Source organism: Melospiza melodia, chromosome 6, assembly GCF_035770615.1.
Source record: "Melospiza melodia melodia isolate bMelMel2 chromosome 6, bMelMel2.pri, whole genome shotgun sequence".
Classification (NCBI taxonomy): domain Eukaryota; kingdom Metazoa; phylum Chordata; class Aves; order Passeriformes; family Passerellidae; genus Melospiza; species Melospiza melodia.
The window spans coordinates 24,559,020-24,575,050 of NC_086199.1; the positions used below are offsets into that span (position 1 = coordinate 24,559,020).

General features: G+C 43.8%; 2 protein-coding genes across 6 annotated transcripts in view; one reads left to right on the forward strand and one right to left on the reverse strand.

Moving 5' to 3' along the window:
• MIPOL1 (mirror-image polydactyly 1) overlaps positions 1-3,960 on the reverse strand; it is a 185,144-nt gene extending 181,184 nt beyond the window's left edge. Inside the window, exon 1 of one of the 2 annotated variants that reach the window (XM_063160344.1) lies at positions 3,916-3,960. The gene's annotated coding sequence lies outside the window, so the exon portion shown is untranslated. The remainder of the gene's footprint in view (positions 1-3,915) is intronic. The other variant, XM_063160345.1, reaches the window with a different exon arrangement.
• Positions 3,961-6,125: 2,165 nt separating this feature from the next.
• The window catches only part of SLC25A21 (solute carrier family 25 member 21), a 231,216-nt gene continuing 221,310 nt past the window's right edge, over positions 6,126-16,031 (forward strand). For 2 of the 4 annotated variants that reach the window (XM_063160346.1, XM_063160347.1), the window contains exon 1: positions 6,126-6,243. In XM_063160346.1, coding sequence (XP_063016416.1) covers positions 6,177-6,243 — 67 coding nt within the window. In that variant the 5' untranslated portion in view covers positions 6,126-6,176. Of the gene's footprint in view, positions 6,244-6,980; positions 7,009-13,080; positions 13,122-16,031 lie in introns of those variants that run through there. The other 2 variants (XM_063160348.1, XM_063160350.1) reach the window with 2 other exon arrangements.

The following is a 16,031-nucleotide window of genomic DNA, read 5'->3' on the forward strand; positions in this document are numbered from 1 at the left end:
ACTCAGGGAAATTCTAAACTTTAAACACCCTCCTCCCACTTCTAGGGCTTAACTTTACTCCCAGTTTTCTCTACCTCCTCCCCATCGCGGAGCAGAGGGACAGAAACAGGGTTTCCAGTCAGTTCATCACACATTGTCTCTGCTGCTCCTTCCTCCATGGGGAGAGGATTCCTCACACTTTTCCTGTGCTTCAGCATGGGATCCCTCCCACAGGAGAAAGTTCTCCATAAACTTCAACATGCTTGCTTCCCACGGACTAATTATCCCCAAACTGCTCCAGCGTGAGTCCCTTCCACATGGTTCAATCTTTCATTACCAAGCTCCTCCAGCGTGGGTCCCCCATGGTTATCCCCTACCAGCAAACCTGCTCTGTCATGGGCCTGCCAAGAGCTGGTACAGCACAGGTTTCCCATGGGGTCACAGCCTCCTCTGGGCACAGACACCTGCTCCAGTGGGGGATCTTCTCTGGACTGCGGAGGCACAGCTGCCTCACCATGGTGTGCACAACAGGCTGCAGGGGAACCTCTTCTCTGGTGGCTGGAGCACCTCCTCCCTCTCCTTCATCACCAACCTTGGTGTCTGCAGAGTTTCTTCTCTCATGCTTTCTACCTCCCCTCTCCAGCTGCAAGTAAGAATTCCCAGTCCTCTCCCCTTTTTTAACTCCGTTATTCCGGAGGTGCTGCCACTGCTGCTGACAGGGTTGGCCTTGGCCAGCAGTGAATTCACCGTGAAGCTGGCTGGCATTGGCTCTGTCAGACATGAGGGAAGCTTCTAGCAGCTTCTCACAGAAGACCCTCTGTAGCTCCCCTGCTAAAGAACCTTGCCATATAAAGCCAATACACACATAAACTATTTTCAAAATTCTAATATATAATATTCTTTAGTATACCAAATGCCACCACTCTGCAGAAACTGTCAGTTTGCATTTTAACCGGTCCCTAAAGCACGAAGGTCCACATCAAGAATCATCATGGAAAACAGAAGCCTGCTGTTGTGAAGCAAGCAGGGAGCTTCCTCACAAAATCAGCAGGGACCATGCCAAGCATACTGTCACTTAAAAAACTGGCGGCTGGAAGCAACAGAGAATCATCTTAACAACTGAGCATTCACACTGGTTCTTTCCATAGCTGCATCTGTTCTGCAAATAAGGGTTCCATACTCCGATTCTCTTACTCCTTCAAAACCACCTTCCTTTCAAAGGAAAAGGAAAAAGGCAGCAGTCATTCTAACAGGAATATCTGTCAGTTGCAGCATTAGCTTGTAGCTAAATCTGTCTAGTCCTCAGCCCAGAAGAGTTTGTTTGTTTCAAAGGTAAGTTTCAAAACACCAACTGCCCACATAGGATAACAGATGTAAAGTGAGAAACCTCTGCATTGATTTGGGTGATCTGCACTGAAGTGAGCATCAAGTCAGATCGCCAATTCATAGCTTAAAACTATGGCACTGTGGCATTTCACTGCCATCAACACGCAGCATCTTTTCTGCCCTATGTCTGGCAGACTAAAAAGCAGGTAGCATAAAGATCCATTAGGATATCTCTCAAGTTTGCAACTACTTTTACACAAATCTGTGATCTATAAGCAGGATGCTCTTCCCCTTCACTCTCAGCTCATGTGTATCTTCTTGTTTTAAATTCTAATGAATAATTTGTTGATTCTTTCCCCAGAGAACTATCAAATGTGTATTTTTTCTTCTCCCCTAATGCCTTCTAGCAAGATCCAAAAACTCCCTTATTTTTTTACTAAGCTAGGCACTCTCTGAAACTAAAAGCCCCACAAACTGTAAAAAGCAACATGTGGTTCATGTTGCATCAGCACCATACTATTTCTGCCAGTAATACAATGAATATGTTGGATTTGTCTTACTTCAAGAGAAATACTAAGCCTGAAACAAAACCTTGTTTTGCTTCTTACTGGTCAGGGAATGAGTTTAACACCATTATAATGCATTCCTAATTTAGCAGCATCTAGAATGACTTCTAACAAGCAGGGAGATAGATTAACAGAATGTGAAGAAAAGTAGCATTTCCTTATCTCAAAGAGGCAAACTAATAACTAAAACAGAAATAAGGTAAATCCAGAAACAAAGCAAGCAAACAAGCAAAAAGGCAAGAAATATAATTGGTTATAATGTGAAAACTGGGGAAAGAGATTTTTTTAATTTAATTTGTTACCCACTACTATTGGGCAGTAGTCCCCATTACAAACGGGGACTGTAATGTATCATTCTGTAAGGAACTTGCAGTATCATTGCAAGAAAACCTGAAATACCTACAGAAACTAATAGCAGCAACTGTCCCTACCTTCTTAAATCCTACATGTAATTTCACGTCCCAGTCTCTCTCACTTCACTTTTTCTACTGCAACCAGAACTGCAGTAATTTCTTAGCTGGACAGGCAGGACAAGGTTATCACTTTCAAGATCCTAAAATCAGTGCTAATCCCTTTACCAGTGACAGGGTAGAAGAGCTCATAGCCATCAAAGTGATGGCACCTCACTGGTGTATATAGCTCTATCTCACACAGCCAAAGAACCTCATCATGAATGACAACATTCTGGGTAAACAGCAAAATAAACCAAAACAGAACTATCACATAAGCAGCATGTTTAACTGGCATTACCGTTTTAACCCCTGTTAAACCTCATGGGATTTATAAGCTAGTGCCACTACATATTTAAATAAACAAATAATCTAAAACAAGTGGCTTCAAGCTAAACCAGAGTTGTACATTCCCAGAGCAGAACTGGTCAAGTACAGATGGTCAAGGACAGTACAAGAACAAGGCAAGCACATCACTGCCCTTCCTTAAATCCCACAGATCCTGGAACCTCCAAAATTTGCAGCTCTGAGATCTTCTGAGCTAGAAAGCACATTGCTGTGGTTAACCAATTTTTCTTCCACAGCTAAAGCACTGCAATTTAAGACTGTTCTAACTGGAGTTAGAACTTGCTGGAATATTTAAAAGCCACTATGGCACTGCAGGACACTCTGAATTCCCAAATTCGGGCCAAACAAACTCTTACAGCAACCCAGCTCCAATCACCTCAACCCCCTGAAGTTGTACCTAGAGCAGTCCTTTGGGTACATTTACTGAATGTTTTTCTCCCCAACTCTTCACACTAAGAAACCATAGCCTTCTTCCTCAGAAGAAACAGAGCCTCACATCATCATCAAGAACTCCGATTAGCACGAATTACAACAGGAGCTGAGGTATACAGCTCATTGGGATTTCCTAAGCAACTTTAAGTCATAAATATTAAAAGAAAAAAAGCACAAACTTTATTTTGAAAAGTTCTTTTGGTGCGGTTTTTTTTTTGTTGTTGTTTTTGTTTTTTGTTTTTTTAAATGCATTACTACAGCGGTGAGCATCTTCCACAGTTTGTTCTCATCTGACGCTAAAGATCCAGCACCGACTCCCCTGAATTTGTTCGGGGCAGGTTCCATCTCGGACTGTCCCGGCCTCCTTCTCAGCGCTGTCCCCCTCCCGGGATGCGGCAGCCCGTCCATCCCGTCCCGTCCCTTCCCTTCCCGCAGAGCCGCCGCCTCCGGGACCCCAAACCGCGCATCCCGCACGGCAAACTTGCTGCCCCCCATCTCCGGCCGCGGAGCGGGCGCTAAGTCGGGCAAGCCGGGTCGCCCGGCGGCCATGGCGAGGTAACACTAACCCAGCCAAGGGGCTGCCACGGCACACGCAGCCGGTCAGTGGCGCAAGGGCCCGGCGACGCCTCGGTCCCGGGGGCGGAGGAGGCCGGGCAGGGCCGCTCGCCCGCGGGGAGGCGCTGGGTCAGAGCGGCCCGACCTAACGCCGCCTCGGCGGGACGCGCCGCCGCCGCCGAGCCCCGCCGCAGAGCATGGGCCGAGTTCCAAGCCCAGCACCGCGGGGCGGCCCCGACCCGGCCCCGCCGCCCCGTTACCTGCGCGCTCCGGCCCCGCCGCCGCCTCCGCAACAAAGCCGCGGGCGGGCGGGGGGAGGGGCGCGCGCGCCCGCCGCCCTCGGGAGCGCGCGGCGGCGGGGCCGCGGCCCGGGGGCGGGGCGAGGCGGCGGGGCCGGGGCGCGGCGGTGGCGCCGCCCAGCGGGCGGGAGAGGCGGCGCGGCGGGGCCCGGCGGGAGCGGCGCTGCCCGGGGGTCTCTCAGGCCCGACCTGCCCCCGCACTGCCAGCTGCGGGTCCCTTCTCGGCTGTTAGCGCTGGCGGGCTGCCCAGCATGCACGGACCTTCCCACTAAGGGACGCAGTAACCACAAATGGAGTGACAGACCCTGCCAGGAATATCGAGGAAGAGAATGGAGTGGTGCTCATGGTTTCGGAAGAGGCCACGTGGAAATAGGATTAAGCCTAGAAGTGCTCTAGGAAACCTGCGCAGTGGGAAGGTTGCCCTTTGCGGAGGAGGAGAGAGGGGTGGATGGAAAATAAGGGAGATGTGCCAAAGAGACTTCCAGCTGGGGAATTGAATTAGGCGGCATAGATTTGGAGTTTGAATACTGTGAAACAACCTTAATAGTTTCCTAACAATAGCAGAGGTTGCTTGTTTTTTTAAGGAGCAGGTGTTTTGCTACTGTGTGAACATCTATGTAATTTACATGCACTCTGACCGTTATTCTCTTTGATGCAGGGACACATGCAGAAAACAAATTTATCTGACCAGTTTCTGCACTCTGACGAACTCCAAACTCTCTTTGCTGACGAAATACTGTAGCAAAGTCCACCTTACTACTAGATTTGCTATTTGTACCCAAAAGAACATTGCACAGGGAGACCTATATCTCTGGAACAAAAAAGTGGTGATGCTTCAGCATCTGCATTTTGATGATAGGGAACACTGGAGACTTGATCATCCAGGAGTATTTATTGAGCAGCATTATCAAGGAGCCAAACCAAGGGAACTAACACAAATGCTAATGAAACATTGAAGTTAAGATTTTAATTACTTAAAGGTCAGCACATTCAAGTTTTATTAATTTAAGGGAGTTATTCTGTATTCCCACAGCAAGCTGCACTCAGCTCCTATATAGATCAAAAATTCATGTTATTGTTTATTTGCTGATGCATTCAAGTGATATAGCTGAATACTATTCCTGACTATTATTCCTTTTTGCAATTAGGGTCTTGGTCTTTTAACATTTTATTAACACTTCTCTGTATATTTCCTATGTTCCCATCCTTTTCAGTAGCAATAAACCCGTTGTTTTCCTCTAATCTTTGTTCTACGTTACAAAAAGCTACATTTCCTTTCAAGTCTGGAAGCTCTAGTCAGTTAGCAACATTTGTGGCTAAACTATCACAAAACACGCGCAGGCACTCAGCAAACTAATGTATCTCTGATACTCTGAACTGTCTTACCCATCAATGGTGCTGCCTCTAGGACGAGCCCATGCTGCCCCCACGTTGTACTGGGGCATCTTCTGGAAAAGCAGAAACTGGCCTTGCCGAAAGCAGGGCTGTCCGCAATGGCGCTGACTGTGTCCCACCCCTTCCAGCCCGTGCCCCGTCACCCTTTTGTTTACTAAGATGGGCCCACAGGTCCGTGTAACCTGTAATAGTTACTCTCTAAGTGACAACATACCCGTGTCCTTCGAACATCAAAGAGATGGAACCAACCTTTAGACTAAAGGTTTTTAAAGCACAGTAGGCTTCAAAAAGACAGCCTGTGAGCCCAGTGGCACCAGCGACCCTTCCCAGACGTTGAGGAGCAGAGGATGCGCGCTGTTAGCTGGGTCCCAGCAGCGGTGGGGAGCAGGATGTGCGCTGTATACACCAGCCCGAGGCGGCAGCGTACGACCCGAGCCCGAGCAGGCGATCCGCTGCCGTCCCCCGCCGACCCGCTGACAGTGCCACAGCCTCGCTCCCCGCCCCGGCCTGGGCGATCGCAGAGCCGGCCGTCCCGGCTCTGCCCTAATAGAGAGAGAGGCTGCTGCTTTCCGGCTAGAAGCGATCGCCCGTAGCTGCGCGCCCGTGCGGTGCCCGGGGCCGCCCTCTGCCCGGGGCCGGCTGCCAGAGGCCGCCGCGGGGCCGCGCTCCGGCGCCCCCGCCCCCGGCGTTCGCGGCTCCCCCTGCCGCCCGCAGATAACCGCGGCCCCTCAGGCTCTTCCCCACCCGCCCCGCGCGGACTCGGCCCCGGCTCCCAGCCGCTCTCCAGGCGCCAGCTCCCTCTCGTCGCCGCCGCAGCGCGGGCAAGGATGGCTCGGCAGCCCCGGGGCTTTCTGCAGGAGGCCTCTCACCAAGTCGTCGCCGGAGGCTCGGCGGGTGAGTGCGCGCGTTCCTCGTGGGCGGGAAGGGTCTGCCCGTCCCCCGCCGGCGCTCCGCCAACTTGAGGCGCAGGCGGCCGCGCCGCCTCCCCCTCTCCGCGCCGCTCGGACGGCGGGGAACGAACCGGCTCAGCGGCGGCTCCTCCCCCGCCGGGCGGTGCCGGCGGGCTCCGGAGGCGACCCGAGCCCGGGGGTCCCGGAGCAAGTCCTGTAACGGTGCTCGGCCCGCCGGCGGGGCAGGGGGGTGAAGGGGCGCTCCCGGGTTCCGCGGTGTATCTGCGCCACACACGCCCTGCAGCCCCTCGGGCGATAAGGGCGGCGGGCGGGCCCCTTCAACGGCAGCAGCCCCGGTGTCCTGCGGCGCAGCCCGCCCGAAGGGCTGGAGCCGCCTCGGGGGAGTCCACGGCCGGGATCCGCCTCCAGCGCCGGGATACGGGACAGAAAACGTAGTTGCCCTGCTCAGAGTCCTTCCCCGTGACGCTCCTCGTCGCTGAGTTACAGAGAAACCAATGCAGGGTTACAGTGGAAATGCGTTTCTGTGTGGTTTTTGAAATACTTTTAGGAATGTCGACATTACTCATTAATTTGTAGTCTGTTTGTACTGCAAACTACAAATGTCAAAATCGTACACGTCTGTTTAGCAATGAAAGCGTTGCTGGTCAATTTCTTCAGGTTTCTTACCTAAATCCCAGTGAAACTGAAACATTTAAATCAGCCTGCAGTGTAGGGGATTTTAACACAATATCCTGCTCTTTCAGTCTGGGTATGTAAATCCTGTTAATATTTCAACTATGTAGTGTGTTTTTAAGTGTTCCTTAGAGTCTCTTCTGAGGTCTAAATGTTATTTGTATATTTTACATGAAAGAGAAAGCTACATGGTGGTATTGCTGTATCTTATGCTTCAGTGTAATGTGCACAAGAAAAATTCTCATGTGATTGACAGCTGTGTAGCCATGACATTACATGTGAGCTTGTCTTCCATTCCCTCTAATTCCCCTTGTACCTCTAAATCCACTTCTGTGCATTCCTACCACCAACACACATTTGTGCAGTTTGATTTAATGCTAGTGGCTCTGTATGCCCTTTGTTTTCAGCCTTCTTCTTTGACAGTGAGAGATGTCATAGCAGAAGTGGAGAAGTCTGGTGTCCCCGCCCTTCCAGTGTATTGTATGACTGTTTATGTAGCTTTTCTGCAGCCTTTGAAATTCTAAAGGTTTTTTGGATTCTGCTTGGTACCACCCCTATCTTCCTATAGCAGAGAATGGAAAAGTTTAATCTGTCCTAGGCTGTTGAAAACCCTTCATACATGAAGGGATACTGAGGTGTTTTGCCACCAGATGTTTTGCAAGATGACAGATTTATCTTCTTTAGCAGTTGTCCTGTGCCTTAGTGATTCAGATTGATCCAATGCACTGTGTTACCATCCTCTGGCAAGAGCCTTTTTTTGTTACAGGTTCTCTTTGTAGAAGAGATTGCCTAACACCACAGAAAGAAAATTCTCATTTAGATAAATGAAAAATATTTGGTAATCTGGTAGACATGAGTATTAGTGTGAGAGAGTTTTCAAGGAGACTATTGATCCGCATGCAACACTTTAAAAAAAAAAGTACAGTGTGAGAGGCCTGTTGTGTCTAGTCCAGCAACATAATGTTAAGGATGCTTGCAACCTTTTGCTTAATCTCCTGTCAGGCAGGCAAGTTCCTTAGCTGCATCACTTGCCTTAAATTTGTACAGAAATTTCTATTAATTGGTTTTGAAATAAACCAGTAATGATTTATTATCTAAGTCTGAGCAACACTAAAATTGTACCAGGGGATTTTGAGATGTGTGCTTCAGATGGGAGCTATAAAGTATGTTAGAGGGAAATGGCTGAAACTTGAAAACTTGCTTGACAGATGCTTAAAACTCAGCGGTGTTTTTTTCCTGCTAATTTATAGAGAAAGTAAAAGGTGAAGGCTGGAGTTTGGAAGTCTTCATACTAAAGATTAAATTTCTTAGGCAAGTGTAGATACAGCATGGAAAAGGTGCAAGCAAGGAGAAAAGGATTGCGTTTGTTTCCTGACCTTAGTTTCCCAATGTTATTTTGACCATCCTATATTGCTTTTGACTGTCTCTGCAGGAGGACATAGGACTCTTGTAGGTGTTTTGTTCTGTTTCCTGGCCTCAAGTGAATGCCACAGACATCCTAGAGTGACTTTGCTGTCTGTACCGCAGCCTGGTATTTAGAAAAAAAACCAACCAACCAACCAAAAAGAAAACATACCAAAAACCCGAACAAAACCAAAAAAACCCAACAAAACAAAATCCCTCAAAAACCCCACCCCAAACCAGACATAAATTAGTCTTAGTTAAACTGGTTTCTAGGAAAGATGAGTTGGACTCTGTCAAAGCAATGGTAGGAAAGTGCTGAGGTTGTTGGGAATGAATGGCACAGCCCAGTAGGTGTAATTGAAGGGTCAGAAATATTGCCTGCATAAGTAAAATGAGAGGTTATTTAGTATCTGCATGTCTGATGCAAAAGGATCTGATAAGAAGTAATCCTGCTAGGTTGAGTGGAAAATTATTAGAGATAAACCGAAGCTGGCAGAACAGGAAGAAAGGGATTTTTTCATGCTTTGTGGGAGATGACAGGACTTGTTCATGGACTTATTAAGACAGGGGAAGAAAAAGAAAGAAATCAAGCATGACCCCTAGTCTACAGGACTGATAAAATGGAAGATACTGGCATGCTGGAAGAAGGAGAAAGGAGAGTGTTCAGTGTTTTAAGAGAAAATATATCAGCATACTGTTGTCTGTCAGAGGCATTGCTAAGTTAAACTTGAACAGCTCTCTGCTGTAACTGAACTGTAAAAGTCAGGCATGACAGATCTCATGCATACTTTGTCTGTGTCAAGGGGTGTGTCTGCTTTCATGTGGCTTTAATCTGACTTCATGTGAAATGGAAGGCTCTGCTTCCTGAGAGTGAATGAAATTTTAAATATGAACAAAGTCTTACACAGTCTTGGCTTATGTTACTTCTGCCAGCATTGTTTACTCCCATCTTTCAGATTCCTCAATGAAGGTTAATAGCATAATTCAAAATACTTGGTTTTGTTTGCTTGCCTGGGTGTATGACAATAGTGAGGAAAAGGACTTTGATTGAAACCTAATTGGGACGCTTCATTAGTGAGTTCAGGCCATTCTAGTACAGGGAACTGCAGGCATGTTTCTTTTCTCCAGTGGTTAATTAGTAAGCTAAAGCATGTGTGGAATTTATAGCAAAAAAATTAAACAGAAAATCAACTCTAAACTGTAAGGATCATTGTGAAAAGAGCAACTTGTGAGCTTCTGATTTCCTTAGATTTATATCAATTCTTCAAAATGTTATTTGAGGGGCTCAGTCAGTACAGGGTTCAAGTCACAAGAAGAATTGTTTCTCTAAAATACAAAGATTAAAAAAATCCTTGTTTTACCTGCCTGTATGGAAAAGGCAGAAATTAAAACAATAGTGTTGCATATAAAGTCAATGGGTATTTCCTCATACAGAGGAACTGACTAGTGCAAAGTATGTTATGTGATACCCAGATTAATTTGCCAAGACATACTCGTAACAGGGTGTTGAGCCAGTTTGAATGATGAAGTGCAAATGTCATAAACAATTGCACAGATACCCATGGCACAGTGAAGGCTGGTGGCTCCATATGGTTAGCCTGAAGGTTTTAGGATGCTTCTTTTTGATATGGGCGTGTTCTTGTTTTTTTAATAACAAAACACCGCAGATGGAAACAATTAGCTAAAACTGCATGTGACATAAATAAAATGTAATTATATTTAGTTGTATGATAGCCTCTCTTTCTTCCATACATGTACAAATAACCTATAAACATTTTAAATTTTGAAGTTAAAAATTTAAATAATTTATTTCATATATTTAGCAAGTGATAACTAGATTACTTGTTTTTCAGATCTGTAATGTTTAACCAATCTTTAAGTACTTTTCTGCTGAAAATTAGGTGTGTCTCTTTGCCTACTTCCATTTAATAAATGAACATGAACTGCAAAATTAATTACTGTAAAATTAATATGGAAAAGTCAGAACAAAATGAGCTTTGAAACAAAACTGTTACTTCATAGGGATAATTCAGGCTGATCTTTTTTCCCCCCTATTCTTCATGTTTTCATGAAACAGCAGGGTTTCTGCCTCTCTGTACTTCTCGGCTTCAATTTTTTAATATTTTTTAAAATTCTTTTTTAAAGAGTTAGGTTTCCAGCTGCATTGAAACCTAATAGGATTTGGGAGTCTAATTTTCTTAAGCTCCTTTGAAAGTCCAAATCTTTTCTCTTGAGAGGTGTTTTATTTCAGGAGTAGGCAAAGTTGATTAACCTGGATAGCAGCAACTTCTTTGAACCAGATCTACAGGCAGGAAAGCCACTTGTCAAACAAAGACTGTCAAATGCAGATACAGTATTAAAACCAGTGTTTGGTCTTCCTGTTGCATGAGGCGTTAGGCAGACAAAAACCATTACAAGGCACACTAGCTTGCATAATCAGTGAAACACCTTCGGTTACTTTGTCCCTATGAATGGGAGAGGGAGTGTGATAGATGTACAGGGAGCACTTGAAACTGCAGGAAAATTGTCTAATTATTGTCCTCCCCCTCGCTTGTTTGTATTTTTATGACAGTTTTCTGGGAGTTAAAGTTAGGAGGAGTATTCTGTGTTTTCTTGGGTGCTTTTTTCTTCCTTTTAAGCCATGCAATGGGCATTCACATGTTACTAAAATAATTGGTTAATGCTCAGAGGTAATTTCATCTAGCTAAGTACTTAGCTACACCTTGTAACTTTCTTGACTTGAAACCATAAAATTTTAATGTACTTGAACCTTCCTTTTTCCATTTCTCTGAAGTCACTTAAGGCTGAAATATTATCTGAGGCCACAGTTCATGCTTGGTGTCTTTCACTGCCTTGATTTGGTATTTCAGATGTTTGCAAACTCTTTGAATTAAAAAGCTAAGGATGGGAAGCAGTCGAAAAGTAATAATTTCAAGGAAGTATTCTACAAGTTAAAGTGCTCCAAAGGAATGCACTAGAAGCAACCAATTAAGCCAATTTTCTCTGCTAGTCTGAGAAATTAATAGCGTGCCACCCTGGTGTTGGACTTGGAGATTTGGATGGGAGTTGCTTGGTTGGCAATATGGTGAAGAGAAATTTGGGTAAGAGAAGACCAAAATAAGATTAAGTGCATGTAAGCTGAGATATCAGATATCCTGAACCTCCTCCAGTATCCTTGGAGAAATTGGGAGGACATAGGAACAGTTGGGAAGTTAGGACTTGGAAAGATTTCTATCTATTTCTGCTCAGACAACCATCCATGCACTCTGTGTTTTATGAAACCTGCTGAAAAGAAAACATGAAGTACCTGTGCAAGGTCTATGTAGCCCCTACTGCTTTCATCATTATACAGTTCAAAGAGGGAGTATAGTAATCAGGACAGTTTGACTTCAGTGGGTCGCTGGAAATAAGGAAGAGCCATCAGGGAAGCTCCAGGGATGCTGATTTTGAAGCCAGTATAGTTGAATTGTTGCCTTTGGTCTCCAATTCAAAACCATGCAATGTGACATTTTTCAATATGGTAGAATACAGCTGCGTGCTGCAGACCAGAGCAGTGACAGCAGCTGAGAGTATGCAGAATGCCATGGAGTGAACCAGCTGAAGTTAACCATTGTAAACCATTGTAAACCATTCCCAGTGGAAAATTTTTAGTGTACTTTCCCCACATACTATAGCATTTCAAACTTTAATTCTGTAGCATTTTTCAGTCTCTGAGTCTCCCCTGTTCTACCAGCTGATAATTCTAAAAATATCTGAATCTGAAAGAGACTGGACTGTTTGCTTTATACTTCTAACTGAATTAAATGTTATTGGGTTGCCACAGAAAACCTTGTTTCATTTTAGTGGAAACTAATGAAATCCTCATGAGCTTTCATACATTTTGCTAAATATGCAAAGCTGGCAGCTAGCAAAACTCCTGTAAATTTTCAGACAGTTAAGTAATTTGAAGAAGCAATACCCTTGCAATGTAGCTTTATTTTAAAAGGAGCAAATGAAAATTGCAATGCAGAATCATGGAATTGTAGAGTGGTTTGGATTGAAAAGGACCTTATAGATCATTTAGTTCCTGCCATAGAGAGAGATGCCACTCACTAGATTAGGTCTCTCAGGGCCCTATCCCACCTGGCCTTGAACAGTTCCAGGAGTGGGGCATCCACAACCTCTCTGAGCAACCTGGTCTAAAACTTCAGTACCCTCTGAGTAAAGAATTTCTTCATAACATTTAATCAAAAGCTTCCCTCTTTCAGTTTAAAGCCATTGCCCCTTGTCTTGTCACTATCTGTCCATATAAAAAGTTCCTCTCCCTCCTTTTTATAAGTCACTCATAAATGGTACTGGCAGGCCACAGCAAGGTCTCCCTGGAGCTTTCTCTTCTTCATGCTCAACAACTCCAGCTCTCCCAGCCTGTCTTTGTAGGGGAGATATTTCACTCACTATCATCTTTGTGGCCTCCTCTATGCCTGCCCTACAAGTCCATGTCATTCTTGTGCTGAAGACTCCAGATCTGGATGCAGCATTGCAGGCGAGGTCTCACAAGAGCAGAGGTGCAGAATCAGCTCCCCTGGCCTTCTCCCACTGCTCTTGATGCAGCCCAGGATAAGGTTGGCCTTCTGGATTGTGAGTGCACATTGCTGATTCATGTCCAGCTTTTCATCCACAAGAATCGCCTAGTCCTTCTCTGCAAGGATGTTCTCAATGACTTCTTGTCTCAGCATCTACTCATGTTGCTCCTTTCCTCACCCAGGTGCAGCACTTTGAACTTGGATTTCTTGAACTTCATATAAGGTATTTGTAGGCCCCCTTATCAAGTTTTTCCAGGATCCTGGATGGGTTCATGTCCCTCTGTTGTGTGAACTGCACCCCTAAGCTTCATGTCATCTGCATATTTGGGATGTCTCAATGTCTGTCAGTGATGAAGACACTGAAGAGCACTGGTCCCAAGACAGAGCCCTGAGGGATGCCACACATCACTGGCCTCCACTTAGACTCAGTCATTGACCTCAACTCTGTCCAGAGAGTGTTTAGAGTGAACTGTTCTTGTTTGATTGAGTCATTGCAGTGTACTGGCAACTCATGAACAGCTATTTGGAGCTCTTAAATGTGTTTCAAGCTATGTTTAGGGATTTTTTTTGATGTAATAGCTTTTAGATGAGGGGTTAGGATATGAAGTAAATTTTGCATGTTTATGTAACAGTGACAGAAACAAACTAAGAATTTTTGTAATTTCTAACATGTTATGACTCCTGTAGTATGTTTCTGTAGAAGCTGGGACTCTGAAAAGAAGAATTTTTTGGTTGATGGACTCAGATGCAGCTCATACCAAACTGCATGTTGAACCTGGGGATTAAATTTCAGATCTGCTCTGGTACTCACTTGGTTTGAGAATCCTGCAGCAACCTCGTAATTCCAAGTGTGTCTTTGTTCCAAATAGGATACACTGGTAAAAGTGAGAAGTTGGCTTTATTTAGCCTGGTGTGTTAGCCAATGGGGATAAAACATTTTGTGCACAGAATCCTCTATGGGTGTAATAAGGCACTTATCTTATCCAGTGGTAAGCCTGAAGGTGTTAAGAAGGGTTATCAATTTCCTGTTGTTTTTAGAGTAACAAGTTTTTTCTCAAAAACCTCACCCCTTATCTCCCGCCCTCCACAAAAACCCAAACCTGTCAAAACGACCAACTTTGCACCCAGAAAAAGAGTAATGAAGTTATTTGCACTCATTCGATCTACTGCCCACAAGATGGCAGTGCAATACTACAATGAGATGCTAATGTGGTTTTGTTTTGGTTTTTTTTGGTTTTTTTTGTTGTTTTTGTTTTGTTTTGTTTTGTTTTTTTTCCCCTACCTGTGGCAGAGCGATAAAAATGTATGTTGAAGCTGTTGCTGATAAGAAGCATATGTAATTTTAAATTATAATATGCAAAATAAAAGCTTAAAGATGTCAAATAAATAATGATCAATAAATGCTGATTCTGTATGTGTACTGCACAGCCAGTGGCACTGAATTTCACTGTCACTAAATTAAGCACAAGAATTGTAAGTGGTGATGTGTCAAGTGGTGATATATTGGCTGGTAAAGGTCAATAGATGTTTGTAATGCTATGATACCATATATAAATAAAAAACTTGGGCTAAATTCGTGTCCCAGTATAATCAATATGCAAATAGCTACTGATTTCCACAGTGAGAAATTTGAGTCTTGATTATTTTAATATTAGCATAGATTTTATGCAATATTGCAGAAATGTCATCAAGTTCTCAATGCCAATCTGTAAGCAAAGACTGCTGTGTTACATACTGCTGTAAGCCTCTGTTAACTTTCTTCAAGTATTTGCAGGCATGAGACCTACAGCAAAGCATAAAAGCTTAAACATACACACTTCTTCAAAATAAGCTATAAAATTTCATTGTCAGATTTTAAAGTTAAATAATATTGTGGAACAGTGTGTTATACATATAACGGCATGTAGGTAGTCAAAATAATTAATACTGGAACATGCCTGTTGTAAAATTTGTAGGCAAAAAATGCTTTGTCTGCAAAGGCAATTCTGAAGCTGTTACAGTTTCTCTGAGCCAAGATTATATTGGCATAAAGAACAATTTTTCATTACTGTTTATTTTTTCATCAGTTGTGCTTAGTAACTGATGTACATCTTCAAATTCATGTTAAATTGTTGTAACACAAAAGTTTATTAGGCAGTAAGAATATAATTCTAACATATAGCAACAAAGCATGACTTTTGGTAATAGTAGATGTGTTTTCTGTGGCAGTGTTCTAGAAGAGAAAATGAAAACTGATTCTGGTTATTTCTGTGCATAAAATCTGGCAATTTTGCCTGTTAAGTGATGATATTACAAAGTTTCCTTTAACTGTAGCTTAGTTTCTGTGACATTACCTTGGATGTACTTACAAATGTAAAAATTCTTTCTTTATGCTTGCTGCTTTTCTATTTCAAGCTAGCAGGGTGGGAGACACTCAAAATCATACCCATGAGACTGGAGGAACTTGTCTTTGCGAGACTGAAACTTTCTCTGAAAAATGATTATATTGACCTTTTCAGACTGCTTGAAGTATTATGATTAGGGTTGGTATGAATTAAAAGGGCTAAAGACAAGGGGGAAAAAAACCCTTTTCAGATAGTGATGTGACTTCTAGAACCTGGAAGTTTTGAAAATCAGTATTGCAATGAATGGATAATAGGGATGCCTCTAAGTATTTTAAAGTATCTCAGTCTTGATTATAAAGGCCTTAAATGGGCTCTTCTTCAACTGGATTTGAAAACATACAATTAATTTTTTTCCCCTTGGAGGAGATTAATTGATATTTGCTGCCTGTGGAAAATAACACTGGTCCTGTCGTTTGGTAAAGTAAATTAATATTGGTTTTTATAATATGAAACTCTCACTCTCTGATGAATAATTATTATTTGTGCAAGAAAGTGTTAAATATCAGCCATCTTAAGATAGTATTTTCTCTACAGAAAATCTGTACTACAGGTCAGCTGTTTCAGGTGTGTTGAAAGTAGAGTAGTTACAGGATAAGTGTCTGCCATATTTTTCTGCAGCATGTCTTACCCTGAAGAATCACTGCAATTAGATACCATTGCACCAACATGTGAAAGAGGTAATTCATATTTCAGTTGTCTACACTGGTGGTTTTCCGATGAGAAAATAACTGTGAGAGTCTGAATGTTGT